Source organism: Mastacembelus armatus, chromosome 3 (assembly GCF_900324485.2).
Source record: "Mastacembelus armatus chromosome 3, fMasArm1.2, whole genome shotgun sequence".
NCBI lineage: Eukaryota > Metazoa > Chordata > Actinopteri > Synbranchiformes > Mastacembelidae > Mastacembelus > Mastacembelus armatus.
In genome coordinates this window covers 5158945-5183637 of record NC_046635.1, presented here as the reverse complement: position 1 = coordinate 5183637, position 24693 = coordinate 5158945, and the positions used below count along the sequence as shown (strand labels likewise).

At 38.2% G+C, this 24693-nt stretch overlaps 3 protein-coding genes across 4 annotated transcripts; 1 reads left to right on the top strand and 2 right to left on the bottom strand.

Annotated features, from left to right (window-relative positions):
- The first annotated feature begins 2506 nt into the window (after positions 1-2506).
- On the top strand, positions 2507-6336 carry hdc (histidine decarboxylase). 2 transcript variants are annotated; one of them, XM_026319950.1, is made up of 12 exons: positions 2507-2588; positions 2745-2917; positions 3005-3118; positions 3256-3378; positions 3475-3612; positions 3710-3853; positions 4213-4279; positions 4374-4536; positions 4691-4781; positions 4873-4971; positions 5128-5229; positions 5506-6336. In XM_026319950.1, exons 1-12 carry the CDS (start codon positions 2561-2563, stop codon positions 6277-6279), a joined length of 2016 nt encoding a protein of 671 aa, XP_026175735.1. In that variant the 5' UTR covers positions 2507-2560; the 3' UTR covers positions 6280-6336. The 2 variants fall into 2 exon arrangements, with proteins under 2 accessions (XP_026175735.1, XP_026175736.1); XM_026319951.1 differs by having other exon boundaries at positions 4873-4977; positions 5137-5636.
- A 150-nt stretch (positions 6337-6486) lies between these two features.
- Positions 6487-10879, bottom strand: LOC113137936 (very long-chain acyl-CoA synthetase). The gene is made up of 10 exons (XM_026319952.1): positions 10367-10879; positions 9397-9606; positions 9128-9286; positions 8757-8881; positions 8373-8567; positions 8150-8240; positions 7868-8066; positions 7263-7360; positions 6863-6993; positions 6487-6779 (listed from the first exon to the last, which is right to left on the bottom strand). Exons 1-10 carry the CDS (start codon positions 10845-10847, stop codon positions 6606-6608), a joined length of 1863 nt encoding a protein of 620 aa, XP_026175737.1. The 5' UTR covers positions 10848-10879; the 3' UTR covers positions 6487-6605.
- A 1939-nt stretch (positions 10880-12818) lies between these two features.
- On the bottom strand, positions 12819-20383 carry LOC113138134 (very long-chain acyl-CoA synthetase-like). Its single transcript, XM_026320304.2, has 10 exons — positions 19830-20383; positions 18974-19183; positions 18704-18862; positions 17274-17398; positions 15561-15755; positions 14995-15085; positions 14656-14854; positions 13976-14073; positions 13733-13863; positions 12819-13503 (listed from the first exon to the last, which is right to left on the bottom strand). The coding sequence occupies exons 1-10, from the start codon at positions 20308-20310 to the stop codon at positions 13327-13329; spliced, it is 1866 nt and encodes a 621-aa protein (XP_026176089.1). The 5' UTR covers positions 20311-20383; the 3' UTR covers positions 12819-13326.
- Positions 20384-24693: the final 4310 nt, after the last annotated feature.

The following is a 24693-nucleotide window of genomic DNA, read 5'->3' as shown; positions in this document are numbered from 1 at the left end:
GGGAAGAGGAAATAGCAAAGAATATTCATTGTATTAGTCATGAAAACATCATTACTACAGGCCACTACATATAATCTGAGTCAAATATTCTGCTTAAACCTTGACTATATTAAAAAGCACAATTTTACATCTCATCAAGTCTTAGATGAAAAAAATGATACCATTCATATATGGTACCACACAGTATTTTTACTTTAAAATATTAAACAAGTAAATAAGTATGTAAAATTTATTTATATAGCACTTTTCAGTTAAAACAGTACAAAGCATCACAGAAATATAAGACATGAAAACCTCACCCACAACACAGAATGACTTAGCATTAAAATTAAACAAAATACATAAATCATCAAGTAGAAAAAAAAGATGATATAAATAACTCTCTCAAATGTTTTTAAAAACGCCAGCTGGACTGGAAGATCCAGGTGAATTAACAGAAAATGCAGTCTCCTTTAGTTTCAAGTGGAGACCTGGGACTATCCTGAAGGCCCAAGTCAGCCTACCTGAGAGATTGTGGGTCTTTATATTGGTTCAGTGATTTAATCAGGAGCTTCACCATGCAGCAGTGTCAAACTCCAGTCCTCATGACTTAGAGAACCAAATGTTAACATGTATAGAAAGTAAAATGGGACCTAGAACAGACCCTTGAGGCATTAAAGTTCAAAGCAGCTATGTAAGACACCTCCGTCCATACTGCAGCACTTTCTGTGTTGTGTTTCTGGCAAAATCCAGACTGAAATTTCTCAAAAATGCAGTTTGCTTAATTAAGTGGCAACATTCATTTCCAGGAGTTTTGACATAAAAGGTTATTTTTGAAGAAATGGCTGAATACCGGCAAATTTGAAATATTTAAGCGCATAACCAGAGATCTGGGATGCATTTAGGCTGCTATGACAAGCCACCAAGGGACAACTTGTTTGAGAAAATTGATTGGAATGTTATTGTAGGGACTGGAAGATGATCACAGATGCAATACTGTGTGCAATAAAATACTGATGGTGAAAATAATGGTGAGATGAAGCTGGTCTGGAAAAACTGGATTAACACAAAGTGGAGTTGTATCAATACTTGTAAAAGGAGCAGCAACAAAAGTCCTAATAGTTTGTGTGTTTTCAGCAAAGAGTTGTAAAGAACAAATTACAATCAATTCTAGTTTCAAGGAGGGCAGCATTTAAAAGACAATCAGTTTTGAGGAATAAAGACCTAGGCTCATTGACTTCTTGACCTCTATAAGCGCATTAAAATCGGATGCTCCAGCATCCTTGACCTTTACATTAAAGGACGTCAAAACATCCTTCATGTGAAGGTGATGAACTTGTAGTTTTGACTTTTTACAATGAGGTTTAGCCTTCCAACATGGACTTCTCAAACTATTTCATTTCATTTAGCCAGGAAGAATCATTTGTTTGTCTTGTCCTTAAAGGAAAATCATGTCCAACATTATGGGACAATAATTTAAACCATCTACAAAGTCATCAGTGTCAGCAAAACATCAGGAAGTCAGGATTTATGGGGGTGAAGAAAAATGAAAATTTAGCTGCAGAATCATCAGTATGAACATGGGCTGAACATGCTCCATGTTAGAATAAATACTAGCTTGGAGGATAATGTTCAACACAATGCAAAAAACCTTCCAAACATAAGGAATGGACATTAAGAGCAAAGGTAAAAATCAAATCTAAATGTATATGACCATGTGTGTGTTTAATCATTGCTTAATGTTGTATTATGTGGTGTGTATAATCCATACAAATCAAAGTGTAAAAACAAACTTTGCTGATTGTTTGTAGATTACCTATATTTTGTTCAATCTTTATAATAAAATATTATATTTTAGAAATGAAAGTTGCTGCACCTATACTGCTTATCCTGTTGAGACTCAAACTGACCTCTGGTCACCCCAACTCTGACACTAATCTCAACAATGTTAGTATTTTAGTTGGGTCAAATCCATTTATAGGGCTAAGTTTGATCTCTTTGTGAGAAAAAGATAAAGCTAATGTAGACTTGCATTCAGATAATTCACTGCATGGTGACTTTTTTGACAGTTTTGAAAGTCCAGCTCTAAAGTACTTCCACGTACAAAGAAAAAAAATGCTAAACATTTTGTTATGACAGAGAAGATGATGTTGGAATAAAGTGAAGACACACATTTCAGGTTGAGATGTTCAGTGCTGCTGCATTGACACACTTTCCGTTAGAGTCTGACCTGGATGACAATTTGGATAACAAACTAATTCATTTTCAGGTCATTCATAACGGCCAATATGAAAGCCCAACTTGATCAGGACCTTAATTTTGTACTGTGGACTTCTAATATTTATTTTACACTACAGGTGTTTCACTGAAACAGGAGTATAAAACAATTACCTCAAGAGGTGGGTAATGTAGGGAAGAGCTTGGTTTATTCAGAGAAAGTAAACATGCGTCACTGGTTTAGGGCGTGTTCTTTACAGTTGGGTCTTTATATTTCTGTGATGTCTCTTACTGAATAAACAAAGCATCACTGCAGTCCCCTGATACAGCGAATTAACCCAGAGAGCTCTCATCTTTACAAAACATGCAGGCTGAGGAATACAATCGCAGAGGTAATTCAATTTCCATTTTACTATTATGACTCTTTTGTCTTTTTTGTGTTGTACTTCATTGTAAGTAATAGAAAAAGGAATAAAAATGAGTAACAGGTAAAATAAAAATGTTTTAATATAAATGTCATTCCAGTTAAAGTGTGTGTTACTGATCAGGTAAGGAGCTGGTGGACTACATCACGCAGTATCTGGGCTCCATCAGGGAGAGGAGAGTGATTCCAGATGTGAAACCAGGGTACATGAAGGAGCTTCTCCCTGACACACCACCCACAGAGCCACAGGACTGGGACACCATCTTCAATGACTTCGAGAAAGTCATCATGCCGGGAGTAAGTTGCTGCTGTCGCCTAGCATCATATCAGAAAATTGAAATTATGGTGAGGAAACAAGTGTTTTCTCATCCTTTTTTTCTCTAGGTGGTCCACTGGCAGAGCCCACATATGCATGCCTACTTCCCCTGTTTGTCTTCATGGCCATCTTTGCTGGGGGACATGCTGGCTGACGCCATCAACTGTCTTGGATTCACTTGGGTAAGGGAGGACACTACACTCTGTTTTTCTCATAGAAACGTTGAAAAGTATCAGAAGACTGAACTGAGAATAACTGATCATTTTTGACACTCATATTGTCTATATTTTGTTGTTGTTTTTTGGTTGTTTTTTACCAGGCTTCCAGCCCAGCATGTACAGAGCTGGAAATCATTGTGATGGACTGGTTGTGTAAAGCTATAGGACTCCCCTCCTTCTTCCAGCATCACCATCCTGACAGCAGAGGTGGAGGCATACTGCAGGTTTATTATGCTTTATGTGTTTTAAGGCCAGTACCTTTCCATAATAGTCTGTGTGGTGACTGGGAGCTTATCATCTTGTCTTGACTCTCCTGTTAGAGCACAGTCAGCGAAAGCACACTGGTTGCTCTGCTGGCAGCCAGGAAAGACAAAATCTTGCAGCTGAGAGCTGAGCTCAACCAGGATGTGGACGATTCCATCCTGAATTCAAGACTAGTGGTCTATACTTCAGATCAGGTCACTGTTAACACGACTTGTAAAATAACTTTCTATGCATCTGATGAAATCAACTGAGATGCTGATCTGATGTTTATATTTGATGATGCTTTAATAGGCTCATTCCTCAGTTGAGAAGGCAGGTCTGATCTCTCTGGTGAGGGTCAGGTTTCTGCCCACTGACGAGCAGTTGTGTCTGAGGGGGGAAACTTTGAAACAAGCCATACAAGAAGACAGGAAGAGAGGGCTGGTGCCTTTCATGGTAGGTGTTTGTCACTAAGGGGTGAATCATGGGTGTATTTAGGTGCATAATTTAAAAATCATACTGGTATTTTTTCATAAGTCAGCTGATACTATACAATATGCTTCACTATACTCACACCAGTTTGGAAGAATACACTCCTGTACTGTACAATTTTAGTGTTTTGTCATGCCAGATCATGTACAGTCACTGAGCACCGGTAACACATTGATTCATCAGTATTAACATTATAATGTAGGTTATAATGTCATATCTGTAACAGGGGAGATTTTACTGCCATGTGTCTTTAAAAGTAATGAAAAAATGCAAGAAGTACATCACATGTTATGTCTTAGCTGTGATTCTTTTTCTCTTTTCAGCTGTGTGCAACTTTGGGAACTACAGGAGTATGCGCCTTCGACAAGCTCTCTGAACTGGGGCCCATATGTATGTTAGATGTTAGATGGACCTTCAATGATATCTGCTTTAAACATTGTAAAGTCTGTGTAGCACAGTAAATGCATTTAAACCCTTTTTACAGGTGCAGAGGAGGGACTGTGGCTCCATGTTGATGCTGCATATGCAGGTGCGGCCTACTTTTGCCCTGAGCTGCGTTGGTCCCTAGAGGGCATTGAATTTGCACAATCTTTTGTCTTTAACCTTTCCAAGTGGATGATGGTCCATTTTGACTGCACAGCCTTCTGGTAAGTCATAATATTTAAGCCTTATCTCACTTTTATAGAAATAAACATGCTCTATTAAAATGCACTAGCTCTGACATTAAAAATCAATAAATCCAGTTAAAGATAATTGAAGGATGGTGGTTAGTTGGTAATATGGTTGAACTCTTTTCTTTAGGGTAAAGGATAAATATAAGCTGCATCAGACCTTCGTTGTCGATCCTGTTTATCTCAGACATGAAAACTCACTGGAAGCCACTGATTTTATGGTATTTTATTATCATATCTACACCCAGTTAAACATTTGGCTACCACAGAGAATTATTTTATCCAATAACACTATTTTTTTCTGGTGTTCAGCACTGGCAGATTCCCCTCAGCCGGCGTTTCCGTTCCCTCAAAGTCTGGTTTGTGATGCGTGCCTTTGGACTGAAAAACCTTCAGGCTCATATCAGACATGTAAGTGTCATTCAGCTGACTTTGAATTGTCAAATCAGGGAAGAAAGCACAAAATGTATTTACAGTAGGAAATTTTGTAAATGTGACAAACCACCAAATTTTATTTTGTGTTTAAGTTTCTGAATTTAAATGTGCATATTTTGCTGTTGTCTTTAGGGAATTGAGATGGCAAAGCTCTTGGAGTCTCACATTAGGAGTGACCCAAATTTTGAGATTCCTGCTGAGAGGCACCTTGGCTTGGTCGTATTTTGTCTGAAAGTATGGTGCAAATTTAAACTACTACTGAAGTTGTGAGCTATAAAACATTTGTGTTACGTTGAGTGTCTTTCACCTGTTTCTTGACTAATCATTACTGAGCCGTAAATTCTCCAGTCACACCTTGTTCAAAGGTAAGCTATTTGAATAAAGTCAACTGGTGCTATCAAGCACAGGTAAAAAGCAGATCAATATCAGTGATGATCAAAAAGAGGTGAAACCAGAAAACAGTTATAGTTTTGTCTTGCGTGTCTATTTTATCACATTTTCTTATTTTAGGGAGGAAACAATTTGACTCAGGAGCTGCTGAAGAGACTGACCCGGTCGGGCACCATGTACCTCATCCCTGCAGACATTCACACGAAACGCATCATCCGATTCACAGTAACCTCACAGTTCACTACTGCAGATGACATCTTAAAGGACTGGGACATCATCTCCAAAACAGCTTCCACTCTTCTGGCTGAGACACAGGCTATGAATAATGCAGGCCAAAAAAACTCAGGAGGAGATGAGGCCATAGTAGCTGGAGAAGACCAAAACCCTGACTCCGACGCAAGGTCTAATGACAAAGAGGATGCTGCTTCCCTGCAAGTGGAGCTGTGGATTGACAAGGCTTGGAATCAATCTAGGAAACCAATGCGCTCTCTGAGCTGCACCAGCGAGCCTTTGCCTTACACTCACGCTGGGCTGGTGTCTGGCTACGACTTTGACACAAGGCCTAGTATTAAAGATGGCGCAGGTGTCGTCCCTACACCATTAACTAGAGGATCTGGTCCTATGATTACAATTCCAGAGATGCCTTCAAACCTTACAGGTAAACAGAACCTTAAAAGGCTGACAAAGTTCTACAGTATGCCCAGTTTCTCTAACCAGTGGGTGCAGTGTGGTCGGAACCAGCTGTGCTGCCCTCTGAAGGTTTCACAAGCAGCTCAGAAACACTTATCCTCCACCTGCAGAAGAATGATCTGTATGTGCTCTTCTCCTGTCGCATACACTGATCCCTCTCCTCCTCCACTGGAAACTGCCATTGCACCTACGCACCAGCAATGATCATGAAAGCAGTCTAGTTCATACACACACAGTAATTGAGCTATTGATAAATAAGCAGTTTAGTACTATGCTGTCTGTCGTGTTGAGCCAGCACAGTCAGTTCATGGCAAATTAAAGATCACTATCTATTTTTTCTTTGTTCATTTACAATTATGTTTTTAAGGTATTGTTTTATTAAAAGGTATTTCAAACAAAATTCTACTCCAGTGCACAATATTACTCACAGAACGTAAAGTAAATGCTTAATGCGTAATCTTTTAGGATTCTTTTGCATCCTCAATCTAAGGTGTTTTTGAAGTTGGCAGTTTAATAAACACTGAATTCATTCAGAGCCTGATTCTTCCCTCTGCAATGGACTTGAATATCTCCTCAGTCATGGGTATGTAGCCCTCATTGTCCTCCAGATAGTACAAAGGGTCTCTGATGACGGCAGGGTTAAATCCCTCCTCTGCCAGTTTCGCCTTAATTTGTTTAAATGTGCCAGTCACTGACAGATTCTCCTGCCAGAGATAAAAAAAAATGTTATATTCGGTTTTGAAATATGTTATAATCTTGTGAGTAAATCCAGCAGGACTTAGTTTACCTTTATGCGAATGAAGCGTGGCCTTGCATAGGTGGGGAGATAGCGTTTGACTTGCTGATATGTAGCTTTGCTGTCAAAGTCTATGTTTTCCTTCAGCTTCAGTGCTGCCATTCCAATTCTTCCCTCATGTCCTAATCAGGGTCAAGGTAGAAAGAGGACGTGGGTATAAACAGCTTTTTATCTTTGATAATTTGGATTACATGACTCATGATTACAAACATTAACAACCAATAGGTTTTATGAAATCTTATAAACCTCAAACACACATAACAGTCAGACAAAAGGCTTTTAGTAAAAATTTCAGTGATAGCTTAATACAGGTTTTCACCAGCAGAAGAGCTTTCTAATAAAGGTGTGTCTTTTATAAACGTTATATCATTGCCAATAATATAATTATTACCTGGCACCTTCACTCCATAGACATTAACCTCCTCGATGCAGTCCACCATGAGCAAATAATCAGCCACCTCTGTGGTTGCCACATTTTCTCCTTTCCACCTGTATCAGATGAAAACACAAATGCAGTACATGTAGAACCTAACTGAAATGTATATTCGTTTAGATACAAGCATAGTCATGGAAAAACCTCTCATTTTGCAGACAATTCTGAAATAATAAAATGAATATTTTAAACCTTATTCTAGTCCATCTTCCATTTCTTCTGAAATTTAGGGAAACAAATACTAAAAGCAGAATAACCAGGGTGTTTGCATACCTGAAATCTAAAATTATAATATTTATATTCAAGTCCTTTAGTGGTTCTGAATAAAGTCAAATGCAATATTTTGTGATCAAGTGGTTTTATTTTCCAACAAACTGGCTTTAAAAATCAAATGCAGTCTAACAAGACCTGCTGGGATTATGAATAACACTCCTACCAAGGTCAGTTCAAGCTTAGTTCTGCCTTTGATGCTGTTATCTACCTAACAATGTTTCAAGATGTGAGCACCTTGTCTTCAAATTTGCTCAGCTTGTCAGTTTGTTCTCTTGGTTTCTTTCACACACCTGAAAGTGTCTCCTATGCGGTCCTGAAAGAAGACAAATCCCTCATTGTCTATCTTTAGCAGGTCGCCACTGTTAAAGTAGAGATCCCCCTTCACAAACACATCTCTCAGCTTCTTCTTCTCTGTCTGCTGCTTGTTCTTGGCGTAGCCGATAAAAGGCGTTCTTTTTCCAATCTTTGACACTAACAAACCAGTCTCTCCTGCCAATTAAAGCATCGAGCATAATATTAGTGAGAGCTAAAAGGCCAAGAAAGGGCAATGTGTTTGAAGGACATTAGTTCACCTCTGGGGACTTTGATACAAAATCCTCTGGAGTCTTTGACTGGCTCCTCTTTCTCTGTATCGTACCTTATGAGGACATATGGGTATCCCATCTGAAACAGTCCAAAGCAGTAGCACTTATTGAACATGAAAGCAGACCAGCCGGGTTCTGTTCATTCAGCTTGTGGTTCTAAATGTTGCTTTTCCCTCAAAAGCAAAATGAAATATTTTATTCCCACTCTTACTTTTTGTAGAAAATGTTCTTTGCCAATAGCTCCAATTTTCCCAACATAGTTAACAAAACCACAGTTTCCTTCTGTTGCTCCGTAGCATTCACAGATACGAATGTCACCAAATCGCTGCAGGAACTCTGTCCAGGTGTCAGCCCTGATCCCATTCCCCACCGCCAGTCGGACTTTATGATCTCTGTCATTGTCTTTCTAGAGAAGAGTGAAGGTGAGTTGACACTGTAAATAAACATTAGAGGATATTTACCTTGGGCTTAGAGTGCAAACTATGAGCCTGACAACTGTTGCACATACTTTTAGTAAACATTGCAACATATTGTTAGTTACACTGCCTTAGACAGTGCTAATTATGACAATATGTGATAGTAAACATGGGTTTACCTTTGGTGTGTTGCAGAGGTAGCGCATAATTTCTCCTATGTACTGAATGACAGTCACGTTGTACCTTCTACAGTCACTCCAGAAATGGGAAGCAGAGAATTTGCGTCTTAAAACAACAGTGAGGCCTAGAAATGGGGACACAGAAATTTTAGCGACAGACAGTGTCACCTGGAAGCTCAGGAGCTGTTCTGTTAGGACTTTGAAATACAAAGAGACAAATAAGAGCTATTTAAGTTATAAGTTATTTAAGGTCATATGCTTGTTAGTTTAACCTTTAATATACTCAATGTCATTAGCATTTCAATGCAGCTTTGAAATTGTGTTTTGTCATTCACTTTCATTCTGCGTACTGTAAAATTCTCATGCATGACCTTTTTCTATGGCTCCACAAAGTCCCATCAAAAAACCAGCACTGTGGTAGAGAGGCAGGTATATGTAGATGATGTCGCTGGCATGTACACCAGCAAAAGACAGAAGAAAAGATGACATCCATAGCCTCTCATGGTTAATTACAGCTGCCTTGGGGAGCCCTAAAAAAGATATTGCCATTAGAGGGATATTGGAAATATTGGTTCTTCTTCTGACGCTCAGTGCCTGCGCACTAAAAACAAAAACACAGAAGAAGTGAAGATCAGATGACCTGTGGTTCCTGAGGTGTAGATGTACAATGCAGGACTATTCATCTGAACGTTGGCTCTTAGTTGGGGTGACAGGGGCTGGTCTGAGGCCTGCTGAACTTTATCAGACAGGCTTTCAATGCCCTCCACGTTGCAGTCCTCACTGAGGATAAACACACGGACACCCTGCTGACTCAAGGTGGGCAGCACCTCCTCCACAGCTCCCTGCAAGTCTGAAAGAAACATGCAAAAGAGAGCTCACACAGGCTTCATCAATGAAGTAGAGATAAAACTGGGAAAGAATCAAAACAGATGCACTCAAAAAACTGTTGGCAATAGAAATGTTCATTGAATAATCTAAACAAGAACAAAGCATTTTGCAAAAGTAAACGTTATATTCATGCTTTTCAAATGTGTTTATTTTGTAAATCAAACACATGCCTTAGTTGAGTTTTTTGACTGTGGGGAAAATGATTCTTGTTTTCAGTATATTTTAAACTAGAGCTACATACATTTAGGCCCACAATTCATCAGATAGTATCAGCTTACTACATGTAATGTATCTGTATTCAGTTATATGGTGGCTGATAAATCAGAAAAAAATGGAAGGAAATGCCAAAATAGATTGAGTCATTTAGAGACAGTGTCTCCAATAAATAGTATATTCACCAGAGACAGCTGGCACCACATGACCATGGGCTTGATCGAGATTGTAAGACCATGTTAAAGAAAATACATTAAATATCAAAGAGTATATAGTTATACAAACTATTATATCCTTAAAAAGTAACAGAAACTGATTAGAAATTAAAATTTCTATGTGACAGCTGTGATTAATAACATGAATTTATGACTCAGAGGAATGTCTGGTAAATTACTGCCCCCCTACATTCAACATCTAGTACTAGACAAATAAATTATGCAGAAAGCCTGAAACTGAGTACACTCACATGGAGGATAAGAGTCTATCACAGTCTTATTTCTTCATCTTACCAGCACCTGCCACCAGCATCTTGGCTTCGCAGCAGGAGAAGCAGTGCAGCAAAGATTTGGATCTGATGTTGTAGTTCAGCAGAGAAGCTGTGCATCCCAGCTTGGCCAGCGCGAGCCAGGTCCACACAAACTGAGGCTCATTGCCCAAGAACAGGGCCACCGTGTCCCCCCTTTTCAGGTGGGCATGTGTGGAAAGAGCTCTGGCCATTTTGTTGCTTTCTTTGTCAGCTTGGCTATAGGTGTACGACCTGTCCTCGAAAACTATAAACGTCTTATGCCCCTGTCTCGACGCTTTATCTAAAAAACAATCCAAAATACTGTAAAACGGTTTCTGCTTCTTGAACCGGTTCATGCGTATGGCGACGTGAAGTGCAGTGACTGCGAAACTCACATCTTTCAAAAAATAAGGATTTCTCAAGAAAAGCAAAAACAGCAAAACTGCCAGACCCACAATAGCGGTAACGAAAAGATCTACAGTCATTATTATCTGGAAAAATGTGCCGGTTCTGCGACGCTAAGAATCCCCCCAAAACTCCACTTTCAGCAGCATAGTTCGATCAGCTGAATATAAACCTATGAAGTTACGCCTGTTGAACTTTGAGCGATTTTCTCCACAGGGTGTGTACCAAAAGAGAAAACACTTAAGACCAGGTTAAAACGAGTCAGAATAAAACCATTAGATTATGATTATGAAGATTAGGATGCGGTAATTAGAATGAAATGAAAGATGAAGTTACAATTAAGGTCATGTTCTCGGTTTTTTTTTTTTTTTGCATCTTTTATTGCAGTGACAGGCAGAAACCCACTTTTTTGAATTAATGAAACGTTTAGGCCAATTTCATCAAGGGTCGATTGTTACTATTCACTTTGGACTAGGTGTCCAAAACAACTACTTGTCAAATCAGGACCAGACTCTCCCAGACAAGTTAAATACTCACAGGCCAAAGTCACTTTTGGGACTAGAAATTCATTCAGAATCTGAAAGGCTGAGGATTTTAGCAGAGAGACGCAAGATGATTTCACAATGAGTCAATTAACTCAATGAAGACATGACTGTATTAGGTATAAAAACGGTCTAGTTTTCCGTTTAAGTGAAAAACATGTTTAATAGAATCCAAAATAAAACAAAGAAAATTATGTTTCCCAAAGACATTAAAGTTTGTTTCAAACACAGTTAATATGTTTTTTAATATAAGGATCACCTTCCTGTGAAACTGTTTTTAAATCCTTTTACTGCTTATCCTCTGTTGGACCTTGGACCTTTAACTAGTTGGGAAAGAAAATTTGAGCAACAAACTAAATCACACAAGCAAACTATATTTGTTCTAGACAAACTATAACAAACTGTATTTGTTACTAGATTTGTTCTTAAGCATAGAAAAACTTTGCAACTCAAAACTTATTTACACAAGACAAGGGAAAATTATGGCCCTAATCCATGAAAAGCAGAGTTACTGTTATTATTGGTCATTGAAACAAGTTTGTCATCACCGGTAACAGCTTTATTGTGAGGGCTCCACCAAGCCTTTGTCAGATTTAAGAAATGAAATTTAAACAGAAATTAGTGTATAAAAACTAAGAAATTATACTTTTATAAAATATCCATATGACCCATTGCTTTAGTTTAGCCAAAATCAAAGAGTGAAGCAAAGTTGTTGACCTTGATAGTTATCAAATCAAAGATTAACTTCCTATAAAGCTCTCCATCTTTTTTCAACCAAAGCAGCAAACTGATCATAAAAGAATAAAACCATCTTTTCGTCCATCAGGATATCTGAAGAACAATGTATATTACACAACAATTGTACAGCACTGCACTGTTATGAGATTAGTCTCAGATGGTTTCAGGTCAAAGTCTGGTATGTGTTTTCCTTCGTTAAATTATTTTCCTTTCCATAGATTTTACTATTGTTTACTAAGTGAAAATAGTGACGTAACTAATTAGAACTGAAAGATTTTGACAGTATTGTACCAATGGACCTACAGCAGTTTGTGAGGACTTTGTTCCTCTAAAAGAAAAATATCATTTTTAAAAATTATTGATTTATTTAATTATTTTTTTTACTATTATTTTGGCCTGTCACTGTTTTTCGTGTCTCAGGCTTCTTAGTTCCATCTAAGAGAAATCTTTGTGCTTTTGCATCCATCCAGATAAAGACAATAGCATGTTTGCATGATTGTAGCACTAGTGTGTGGATACCTTTTTTGTGCTGTTTCAACAAGACAATGCCATGATTAATAAAGGAACTTCCCAGTTCATCCAGCAGAACAGAAACACGGACTGATTCATATTTTACTGATACCAACCATCACCCAACATCAAAGGACGACCTCTCTAATGCAGGCAGACACTTAACTCTTGTGGAAATCTTTCCCAACAAAGGAGACATTGTTACACCAGCGCACTGATGAGCATGGCTTTGGACAAGAATTCAGTGATCACACATGGGTCTAATTTTTTAACAGGAATCACTTTATTGCTTAGGAATGTAATTTACAAGTACTGGCATATCAATATAAAATGTGTGTTAGTAGCTGTTTGAGACTAGACAATCTGTATTTGTAAGTTTTAAAACAACTTCATACTAAAAGCAAAGTCTTCTGTTGAATACATCACATATTTCCTGTGACAGTCACTGCGTTTGACACATCTCATTAAACATCCCGATTATTACACTCAAAAAAGATAAAGCACCATGTCTTCATCCTGAAGAGCAATCATCATGTTAGTAAATTTACTATTTTTATGAGCAAACTTCCTGCTCCCCTTGCAGGCTCAACTTTCAGGCCGGTGCATGAATCTTTACACTCCTGATCTTCTGATTTCCATATCCTGTTTTTAATAAGCATGATTCATTATATCACCATAGTACTTCACTGCACAAAATTTGTATTAGTAAAACGATTTTTCAGTCCCTGAGCCCGAAGTTCATTATTAAAAGTATCAATGAAAAGCCTGCTCATAGTTTGAGGTTTCCTGATATGATGGAGCTGTAGACCTGAGTCGTCAGTAGTATATAACTCTTCTCATTATCATCAAGGATGTAAACAGGGTCCTGCATACGTCCTGGATCAAAACCCTCCTCCACTAACTTCACCTTCATCTGCTTAAATGTTGCTGTCAGCTCAACGGCAGTCTAAATGGAAGAGAAGTACAAAACACAGCTGTCAGACCACTATCATCTTCCACAAACACATGGAGAAAAATGCATAGTTCAATTCTGGAAAGATCACAATCTTTATTTACTGTACATTTTTTGATCAAAGCAGAATGTTTGTTCTGTTTTAACATTACTTTTTAGTTTAATATACCTGCTGATTATTTCACAGGTGAAATGCAGTATAGAGTGTGTTAAATTAAAGTACCTGAATCCTTATAAAGCGAGGCCGGGCATATGAGGGCAGGTAGCTAACCACATGCTTATATATTTTATGTCCATCAAACTGGGCACCTTGTTTGACAGTGACTGCTGCCATTCCTACCCGCCCCTCATTCCCTGCATTGCAAAACAAACAATATGCAGGAGAGAAATTCCATTAGCATCACATATTCTTAGTTAATCTTTTATTGTACTGTGAGGTAAAATGTACAGAGTAAACGACCATCACCTGGAACCTGGACTCCGTAAACGTTGGCTTCTTTGAGACAATCGCTCATTGTTAGGATGTCAGACACCTCAGTTGTAGCCACATTCTCACCTTTCCATCTGTCACATCAAAAAGCTACACATTTATATCACTTCATTTTTAACCAAAAGCAAAAGTAGAATTTACAGGTCTGTGCATGTGGAGAAACAAAAACATTAAAATATCCTTCTCTATTCTAAAAGCACATTTCTGACGAATATATGTTTCCCCTTTAAACTTCAAACATTTTCTGTGATTTCTGTGATGAATAATATAGAGGAAAAATTAGTGTTGCAGGACTGCTAATGAATTGCATTCAGTGGTCAGTAGGAAATGTGTAAGTTGTTAAAATTTTGTCCCAGAAACATGCTGACTTGTATATTCAGTATAAAGAGCACTGGACATAAGGGCCTGTATAAATGTTGATATATGTATAAATGTTTAATTCTGCTGAGGTGCTGAGCATCCCTAAAAGTCTGATCCTATAATCTTTTTTTTTTTTTTTTTTTTTTTTTTTTTTCGCCCCTCTCTTAAAAGTTACAAAACCAGGCAGGATCTCTCTTAAACTTATTGGAGGTAAAACCTTAAATGCCTAAAACAGACACAAAATAACTATAAACAATTATTCTGTAAAGACAATAAGCTAAAAAAAAATTCTGTACCTGAATGTGTCACCTATACGATCCTGAAAGTAAATGAAGTTGTCTTTATCGATCCTCATTAGGTCTCCACTGTTGAAGTAAAGATCTCCTTTCCTGAGAACATTACGAATTCGTTTCTTCTCAGTTTGTTCTTCATTGTGAGAGTAGCCAAGAAATGGAGCGATGTCTGTGATCTTTGACACCAGCAGCCCCGTCTCACCTTAAATACACAGCCAAGAAACACGTCTTTTACTGATATTGTCATTCAGTGGACTATTAGTCCCATCAATTGGGTATCAAGTGCATAGAGATGAGGTTGAAAATGTGTGATAATCTAATTTATATTAATATTTGCTTCACCTTTGGGTGACTCCACGCAGAGGCCATTAGCATCTCGAATCGGTTCATCTCGCTTTGTGTCATATTTAATAAGCATGTAGGGAAACAGCTTCTACAGGGGAAATTGAAGATGTCAGTACTGGAATATGTCAACAGTCCATCATTATACCAACAGAATAAACTACTGTTTACAAATGTGTGTGTGTTTCTTGTATATTATTGATGTATACAAGCAAAATGCAGATTGTTTTGGCATGAGCTCTAAAGAAGTTGCCTGAGTTAATTACAATTTTCATTTATAAATTTCTATTTAAACTAGATAAATACTGGAATATGAACACTCATTCTTGACCGTAGGATCAATATTTGTGGTAAAAAAAAAAGTGACTTACATTTTTTTCAGGTTTTAAATCAGATCTCACAGTTTCTAGTGTAGACCGCCTTTAACAGCTGTTCTGTGACATGCCACTGCATGCTCACAAAAAGCTAAGAAGTTGTGTTGAGATTGTTTTGACACACTACCTACTAGAGGTAGTTTTAGAAGTAGTAAAGATGTAATGTTTTTGTTTGAATGTTCTTATTCTTACCCGATACAAAAAGTTGACTCGTCCAATAGCTCCAATTTTCCCTGCGTAGTTGACAAATCCCACATTTCCCTCAGTGGAGGCGTAAAACTCTCGAACCTGAATGTTTCCAAAGCGATTCAGAAACTCTTTCCACACCTCTGCTCTGATACCATTCCCAATGGCCAGTCTTACTTTATGGTCCCTGTCATTTTCTCTCTGCATTTTCATAGAAAAATAAAAAAAACCCACAGCATTGAGCATAGAGCATTGTGCAGTTACTACAGAAATAAATGACTAGTCAAAGCAAAGTAAAAATCTTAAAATGTAGTGATGGGGCCAAAAACCACCTGGCAGCATTTAGAAATGTATATGTGAGACAGCACTACATTTAAACACACTATATACAAACTCATACGCTTTACAATAAACAATGTCAGTCATGAAATCAGGCTCTCAAATAAGACTAGGCACCTTTCTGATCATGTATGCCTAGTCCCAGTCTATTGTCAGTGAAAGACATTCACACTAACAAAAATACTTCTCTGTCACTTAAAAATACTCGTCAATCTAAAAACCTCACAAATACTGTATATGAAATAACTGCTACTACTGTAAATGTGACCCTTAGGTATAGTACTAGCACAGGGAGATTTGTTTGCAATGTTATTCAATATGGCCCTCCTAAGTAAAGGCCAGAATCTATTCCTAGAAGTGATCAGATACAGACAAACCACCTCCTCTGACTGCAGCAGGGTCATGCAGTAAACTGAGACTGCACTCCATGTGATGCAATTAGATACCCCAATTACCCATACATGTATGCAGAATGTGTACAGTGCATACATTTTAAGATATATCAGAGGTAATTACTCTAATACCTCAAATATTTATTATCTCAGCTACACATATTGGCACGTATCCACTATATTTCGTGCTGTTCAAACTCATTCAGATGATGACGAAGAAGGCTGGAGCCTGATAGTTGAGATTCAATGATTTCTATTTTGGTAAGCCAGTGGTGCAGTTCTGTGGGAATGTACAGATTTGGAAGTTATCTCTGTCTTAAACTGTCTCAGTAGCAGTTTGTTGGAGCCAGTTCACAATACTCTGCCTCTGCAGCTGTCAAAGAAGTTTTACAGCAGCTTAGATGCCAGAGTAGAGGCACGGTGCCCACAGCAACCAGCCAAAGGTCCTTTGTAAGCTTGTTTTACTTGAACTCTAACTCCGGTAATTACACTAATAGATAAGGGCTATTAAATAGGGCTACAGCAATATGTCAGCCTGTCAACACATTAGACTGATATTTTTCCATAACGGGCATTAGGGACAACCAAGACAGCTGCTTTACAACCACAAATGGCAAAAACTGCAATTATGTATATTTATTTTTAACACTTTTTAGTTACAATACATTTTTTAGTTATATTCTGTCCAAAAGGTTTATCAGGCCACAGCAAACCATGTTTCCTGAGTCAGAGGGAGGGTCATTCATTTCTTGCCAACTCTAAAAGACTGTCCCTGGTTTGGGTTTCAGATGAGAGTTTTAGCTGTAACATGAAGCAGTTACCAAATATTATTGGTAATATTGATATTATTAATATCAGCCTTCAAATACTTCATCTGCAGAACAAATACAGTATTGTAGTACTGCTTAATGTTAAGTTTTGCAGTAATTAGGTTTGCTTGGCCGAGCATTGCTGTTTGAAAAGCTGGGAGAAGTAAAACATATCTTACCTTTGGTGTGTTACAGAGGTAACGCATTATCTCTCCTATGTACTGGACAACTGTCACATTGTGTTTTCTGCAGTCATCCCAAAACTGCGAGGCAGAAAACTTTCTCTTAAGAATGATTGTTGACCCTTCAAAATAAGACAGCACAAAAAAATGACTACGAGCTTAAGAGATTTGGTTTCATTTTTTTTTAGACTTCAATGCAGTTCACTTTTTAAAAGTCTTTTTCTTTTTAAAAGTCTAAACATGCAGTTATAAAAGCAGTGATGCAAATGACAGACACAATGTTCGTTAAGGGTGTTTATCGACATTTTCATAACTTTTAATGTTTTGAACTTATACTTTGTGTAAGATGTATATTTCCAAAAACTCATGTCAAAATTACTGCATCTACTGCACAACAGGACTGTGATTGTTCTGGGCTAGTATTGGATATCTTCTAATATGTGTGTAACTCAAACTGCTTTACAGTGACATAACTGTGGTCTGAACTTTAGACTATTTTAAGAAAAGCAATTACAGAGATGCAGGTAATCTGGTCTTGGTTGCCCCAGCTCTATTCAGATTACTTATTCCGGGTAACAAAAGAGTCTTTCATTTAGTTTCCCAGAGGCGGCAAGAAGGAGGAGTCAGGATATCGCTTCTGTGTAGTGTAGAAATTTTTTTTGGTTGTTTAAATCTCACAGTAATCACCTCACATTTAAATCATGTAAAAGAAATATTATGAAGACCTTGTAACAAAGGTACCACTTCTATGAGGCTGCATCAGAGCACAGCCGATGCATGGGTAAATTACTTATCCTCCACCATAGAGGTTATATCTCCAACACCAAACAGTATTCTCAGTGATAGCATCATTGACATTTAAATAAATCTAAAAGAAGCCTAGGTATCTGATCATTCTGACCTGCTGTATGAGGCAAGGTTAAATCTGCTAATTTTTTCTAGCTATTTAACTAGCTAATTTCTAGTTAACATTTTGCAGTAACACCTGCCATAATGTCTGTTTCTCCACAACAGTAAAAAACTCAGTGCTCATTTGGAACCAGTGAAATCATTCACCTAGCGATTGTTGGTGTCCTGTGAAAATCAAGGATCTGTAAAACATTAACTTTTTACAAGATAAGAAGAACAGCTTCATTCAACTTGATAAACTTCTGGATATATAGAAAACTGTTGCACAGCGTTTGGTTCAAATTGTAATTCTTGCTGTACTACATTTTGAATTTGAATGTAAAGATTGACCTGAAATGTGACAACACAGGCGTGTCATCCCTACTGAGATCAACAGTGGCATTAGGATAATAAGTCTGAAATGGTAAAACAACTTAACAACCCCTTCTGTGAGGAATCTCACACAACCTTGTCAGTCGTTTTTGTTTAACACGCCACTCTGAGGTTACGACTGTCTGCCTACAACTCAATCCCCTCACCTGTCTCAACAGAGCCGATAAAGCCTATCATAAATCCAGCTGTGTGGCACAGAGGCAGGTTGACATAGATGACATCACTAGACATTACACCATTTGAAGACAAAACAGCCATAGTTTTTAAGAGGTGGTTCTGATTGATCACAGCTGCCTTAGGGAGACCTGAAAATACAACACACAGACAGCATAAAACAAAACTTCTGTTGTTGTGCGTACAGATTATCATGTGAAATTTAAAAAACAAAACATAAATGCAGCCAGTCCAATCAATACCTGTAGTTCCAGAGGTGTAAATATAAACCGCAGGACTTTTGAATGTGATGTGTGATCTGAAGGATGGTGGGACTGGGGCTTGTGATGCCTCGTCCACTTTAACAGAGAAGCTCTCGAGTCCAGCTGTGCTGCAGTGTGTGGTCATCAGGAGGACAGTGACGCCCTGCTCTAAAAGTGAGGGCAGCACATCCTCCACTGCTTGCTTTAGCTCTGGAGAGGGCACAATGATCAGATACTAGTTTTAGATTGATGTGCAAACTTGTCTACAATAATTCCACAAAAATATGAAGTTTTATAGAAACTGCAAGTATAATCAAAGCTTTAGGACAGCCAAGCAAATCCAAGCCCAGTTTTCACTTTGACTTAATAGTGTGGACAACAGTTATTGAGCCTAGAAGCTGAAATATCGGGGTGAGCTTAGGAGACAATGTGAGGAGCAGCATTTTGAGAAAGAATATAGTATTTATATCCCTGACTTTGTTAAATGCAATACCAGTAACCTGAAAGCATTTTCCTGTGAAAATTTGTACCTGAATGCGTTCTAGTTTTTTTAAACTTTTTTTATTACTATTTTAAATATAAAAACTTTGAATCCAAAATATAAATATTGGTTCAAGTCCCCTTCACTCCAGATGTGTTACATCGATCTGGCAGCGGTTTTCAGGGGAAGTTGTAAAATATCTCTTGGCCAACTGGTTAGTTGAAATGAAAACAATACAACATGCAATCATAATCATGAAGACTTTCAGAGTTCAAACATGAATGTGAAAGGCATTTTGCACTTGAGCCTTTAGGCACAGTTGCAGAGGTTAGACTAACAGCAGAAACCAAATCATTTCATTTTTCCTACGCATACCCGAGGCTGCTATCAACACGTTGGCCTTGCAGCAGTTAAAGCAGTGGAGCAGAGACTTGGTGCGGATGTTGTGATTGAGAAGAACCACGGGAGAGCCTAATTTAGCCAAGGCCAGCCAGGTAAACATGAACGCGGGTTCATTCCCCATGAAAAGCGCCACGGTGCCTCCGGCTTCATACCCAGGGTGAGACCGAAGGGCGTTGGCAATTTGGTTACTCCTTTTATCTGTGTAAGTGTACGAGTAGCTTTCATTTTCAAACACAATGAACGGCCTGTCTGGGTGCGCAGCGGTCTGCTCAAAGAAACGGTCCAACGCAAAGAATAAAGGTATGCGCCTTCGCCTGGAAACAAACCTCACTAAAATGCGCAACAAATCCCCGAAATACAGAAAATCCATCCAGAGATAGGGAAAAAAAGTTTTGAGGGCGAATGGTATGATGACAATACTTGCTAAAATTACTGAAATGATATATATCTCCATCTTTTTCTTTTGTTTAAATGCCACAGATCCTGTAAAAAATGTTCAGCCCCTGCTCCAAAATGAGGAATGTTCCAAATAGGCCAAAGGGGTTTTGTCAGTGGGGCGGGGCATTTTCTCAAAAGTGGGTTTAGTTCGTAGAAAAGGTAAAATATTTCAATATTTGGGACAATCTGTAAGCAGCTACATGTGTTATGTGAAGAATTAACTTAGTCTGCTGCTTGGGGAAGAAGTGTTTTTTAGAGTGCGCCAGAACTGCTCCTAACCAAATTTAAAACATGTAGGATCATTTGGTAGTCAAATCTCTCAGTTAACATCTGGCTGAGCTAAAAAAGGCTGATGAGGTTATCTGATGTCCTGGGTCAAGAGGTACAGTAGGAGGGGCCAAATGCCAAACAAGTAAGTGAAGAGCAAGACATGGCCAAACGGCACTTTTTGTTGTATCCTTAATATATCTAGTAGAATATGCACATTTGCTGCTCTCCTTAATCTGCCGCTTGGAGGTTTAGTACAGGTTCCTAACTGAAGGGCCAGGTCCCTCTAAACTCAGGGTCATAAGATGTTAATATTAAAAAGAAAAAGAAAATACTCAGCTTTTCTCTCTCTCTGCTTTGCTTTATGTTAAAAGTTGATAGTTTCACTGCTCTGGGCCTCAAATAGTTTTAGGCTATTTAAATGCAACCATATGAGATGTTTAGAGGGGTGGTCCCTGAGGAGAAACTGCTTACAACTCATACATCTGATACATAGCAAGGGGCATCAACTAGACCCTGCCTGCTTTTTTTGTTAGCTATATATATATTGTTATAAATAAGTATATAAATTTCGTTTATAAATTAAAAGAGTGGTATTTCTGTTAGCTGTCTTTTTATCTGTTTATGAAAGTTTTAAATTCCTGTAGATGGCACTTTTTTCTGTTTTTTCCACAGACTGGATGGGGCAGATCAGAAAAGTGACAGGTCACTGTATTAAGTTGAATGCATTGGCGTGCAGATGCAACTTTCACTTTTTATCATGTTTTATTTAGATTTTACAAGATCACCATAATTTTCAAATTTGGAATTACATTTTCAAAACTAACTAAACTGAAATACATTTTAATTAAATACTCATTGTTTATTTTCCATGACCGTAGGGAGCCGCAGCAGAGGGATAAAAGAGCCGCATGCGGCTCCGGAGCCGTGGGCTGCCGACCCCTGACCTAGACACACTGTGGTGCATCTGATGCCCAGCAAAAGTCCTCACATGCTGCCTACAGGCAACTGGATGTCCCGGTCCTCTGTTGGTGGTGGTGGTGGTGGTGGTTAAGATCCGGAGAGCCAAGACACACTGTGGTACATCTGATGCCCAGAGAAAGTGCTCACATGCTGGCTATAGGTAGCTGGACGTCCCAGTCCTCTGGTGGTGGTTAAGATCCAAAGAATCAAGGCTTGCTGTGGTACAGACCATGCCCTCCTAAGGTGCTCACATTCTGGCTACAGGTGGCTGGATGTCCTGGTCCTCTGGTGGTGGTTAAGATCCAGAGAACCTACACGCACAGTGGTACATTCCATGCTCAGCAAAGGTCCTCACAGGCCGTCTACAGGCGGCTTGACATCTCGGTTAGTTTAAACACACAACATTCAAATTATTTCATCATATTGTGTATATTTGTGCTCCATGCAGTAGATGTATGGGGTTTGGTTTTCTGTTACATATATTTTTCTAAGTTGTTAAAAGAAACAGAGGAGTCCGATGATACCATTTCTCATGACCTTTTGTTTGTGCTGAAATGTACCTTTTATCTCTGTTACTTAATGTCTTTTTAAAAAAATAATACATTTTGTTGTCTTCATCATCATGGTTACAAAACAGCTAAGAATCTTGCACGGTTCTCACATGCTGAATCCATGGTTGAACATGTCTCTGTGTTTTGTGGTGTCCTGATTCAGGAGATTTTGTCTCTGTTTACTGTGCTCGTTCCCCTTTTCCTCCAGTGGTTTCTCTTCTGTTTTCATCTTCTTTGCTGTGGGAATAACAGTGATTTCTATTTATTGGCTATGCTCCGATGCTGGGGAGATGCAACCTCATGGGATTTCTTTACAACTATCCCTGTTCACTCTTCCTCTTTCTCTTCATCCCCTCCTGTCCTTTATTTGTCTGTCTGAGCACACCTTCGCTTTACATGTTGCCAATAAAGCAACTGGAGCTTATAGATTCTCAATTATCTTTGGCTGTGTGAATTGTGATTAAACTGTAATGACCATAATTGTTCTCTTTGAGCCACTCATCCATAGCATTAAGTATCTAACCAGCATATTGATTTATCCTAAACCTAAAATAGTTTCTTACATCAGAATTTAGAGGCTTTTAAAAGAAGTTTTCTTTCTTTGCAGAAATGCCTGTGATGTTATTCAGTTAGTATCAGTGCAACAGAAAACTCCAGTTAGTTTTCAGTAAGATGGAAGTACAGTGACACGCACATATGGATGGTGACAGATACATCGATACTGTATGCTGCAGACAGGAATCCCCTCCAGTAATGAGACTCTTGCAAATATTCTTATCCCCTAAGTGGGTTATGCATATTTAGCTGCCTGGTTGCACTGATACTAACTGAGTAACATCATCATTACTTATCTGAACATGACATTTATGCGCACCATTATTGTCTAGACTCAGTGTGTTTTATGAGATTTATCCCAATCAATGTGTGAACAAGTCACTAATTTAATTATTTGTCTAAATTTCAGGATCTATTCATGCATGTTTTTGATGATTTCACAGCAAGATCCCTCTCCCATTTAAAATGAAAATTGTGTTAAATCACAAGAGACATGTACTTATGATACTACTGATAATACATTACAGGGTGACAAATGTGACTTTGGATTTGAGCTGCATCTCTTTAAATCAGTTTTATTATTGTCCAACAGTGAACTGTTTAACTTGACTTTGTATTTAGTATTGTACACATTTAACTGCCAATGTGGTCATGCATCAGTCAGATAGAAACCAAATCTGGAAATGCATTTATGTACTTTTTATATTGAGTACTTGTTTGTTTATTTGCTTGCTTTTTTTATTGAGTAGATATTTCAACAATTAATGGTTTATACTAAACCTAACAAACAAGTTTGTCCATGACTTAGCTGTGCACTTTTGCACTGCACTGTTCTGTCAATACACACTGTATATATTTATTGGTGTGTCTGCTGTTTTCCATTAATAACTCAGTTAATTAAAATGTATTTTAGTTTAGTTAGTTTTTAAAATGTAATTCCAAATTTGAAAATTATGGTGATCTTGTAAAATCTAAATAAAACATGATAAAAGGGCAAACGCGCTGCAACGGCCAAAACACCTGCAAAAGAGAAACGCTGCAAGAAAGAAACTCTGCAAAAGAGAAAACACAACGGATGTGCACCAGGCCGATAGGGGGACCCCGAACTGAAGGGTGCTATGAACAAAGAACATTTACAGAGGCGAGAGAGACACACGTCGCGATATAAGTCACGTGTCACTTCGGAGGCTGCGTAATGATGCAGCTTATAGTTTTGAATTGCAACAGAATGAGCGTCCTCTGATGAGTGTTCTCGTGTGCTAATATGTGCTAACAATGTTCTATTACATTTGTTTACTTGATCAAAAGTGTCATACAACGTTGGAAGACATGGGGGGGGGGGGGTCTGAAGGTAGGTTTTCCATTTATTATTTTAAACATGACACTTTTGATCAAGTAAACATGTAATAGAACATTGTTAGCACATATTAGCACATGAGAACAATCATCGGAGGACGCTCATTCTGTTGCAATTCAAAACTATAAGCTGCGTCATTACGCAGCCAATGTGCGACAGCTGCCTGCGCGCGATTTCTATAATTTTTTGACCCCAGGTAAACTAACTATGGAGAACTCTAAGAAAAGAAAAGTATCTGAAGAAAACAACGTTTAATGCTATGTGGGCAGATTCATTTGCTTTCACTGCTGACGAGACTGATTTACCAGTCTGCTTAATATGTGATGAGAAACTAGCAAACAACAAAAAGTCAAATGTTGCAAGATATTTCCAGAATAAACACGCAGCCTTTGCTCAAGAATATCCGGATGGAGATGAGAGAAAAAGCCGTTTCAGAACTGAAGCGGAAGGTTGATATGAGCAAAAAAAATTTTAAGAAGTGGATGAAGTCTGCAAATCCAAACCACATACGCTGGTTTTGTTGCCGCTCATGAAATGGCCAGGCACGGGAAGCTGTTCACAGAGGAAGAATATTTAAAAGACATAGAATAAAGGCAAGAAACATTTTATCCTGTGTTATTTTATTTTATATTTCAAAAGGGTTTTGCGCCTCCCGGTATATTCTTTTCTGTGGAAAATGGCTCTTTGAGTGTTTAAGGTTGCCAAC

Coding starts and splice junctions, on each gene's coding strand:
- hdc (XM_026319950.1), top strand. CDS start 2,561: ATGCAGGCTGAGGAATACAATCGCAGAG. Junction 3,379..3,474: donor GAGGTGGAGGCATACTGCAG/GTTTATTATGCT, acceptor CTCTCCTGTTAG/AGCACAGTCAGCGAAAGCAC. Junction 4,972..5,127: donor TTCAGGCTCATATCAGACAT/GTAAGTGTCATT, acceptor TGTTGTCTTTAG/GGAATTGAGATGGCAAAGCT.
- LOC113138134 (XM_026320304.2), bottom strand. CDS start 20,310: ATGGAGATATATATCATTTCAGTAATTTTAGCAAGTATTGTCATCATA. Junction 17,399..18,703: donor TATCGGCTCTGTTGAGACAG/GTGAGGGGATTG, acceptor CTTATTTTGAAG/GGTCAACAATCATTCTTAAG. Junction 15,756..17,273: donor ACCTCTGTAACACACCAAAG/GTAAGATATGTT, acceptor ATGAAAATGCAG/AGAGAAAATGACAGGGACCA.
- LOC113137936 (XM_026319952.1), bottom strand. CDS start 10,847: ATGACTGTAGATCTTTTCGTTACCGCTATTGTGGGTCTGGCAGTTTTG. Junction 9,607..10,366: donor GATGCTGGTGGCAGGTGCTG/GTAAGATGAAGA, acceptor TGTTTCTTTCAG/ACTTGCAGGGAGCTGTGGAG. Junction 8,067..8,149: donor TTGTATCAAAGTCCCCAGAG/GTGAACTAATGT, acceptor TTTAATTGGCAG/GAGAGACTGGTTTGTTAGTG.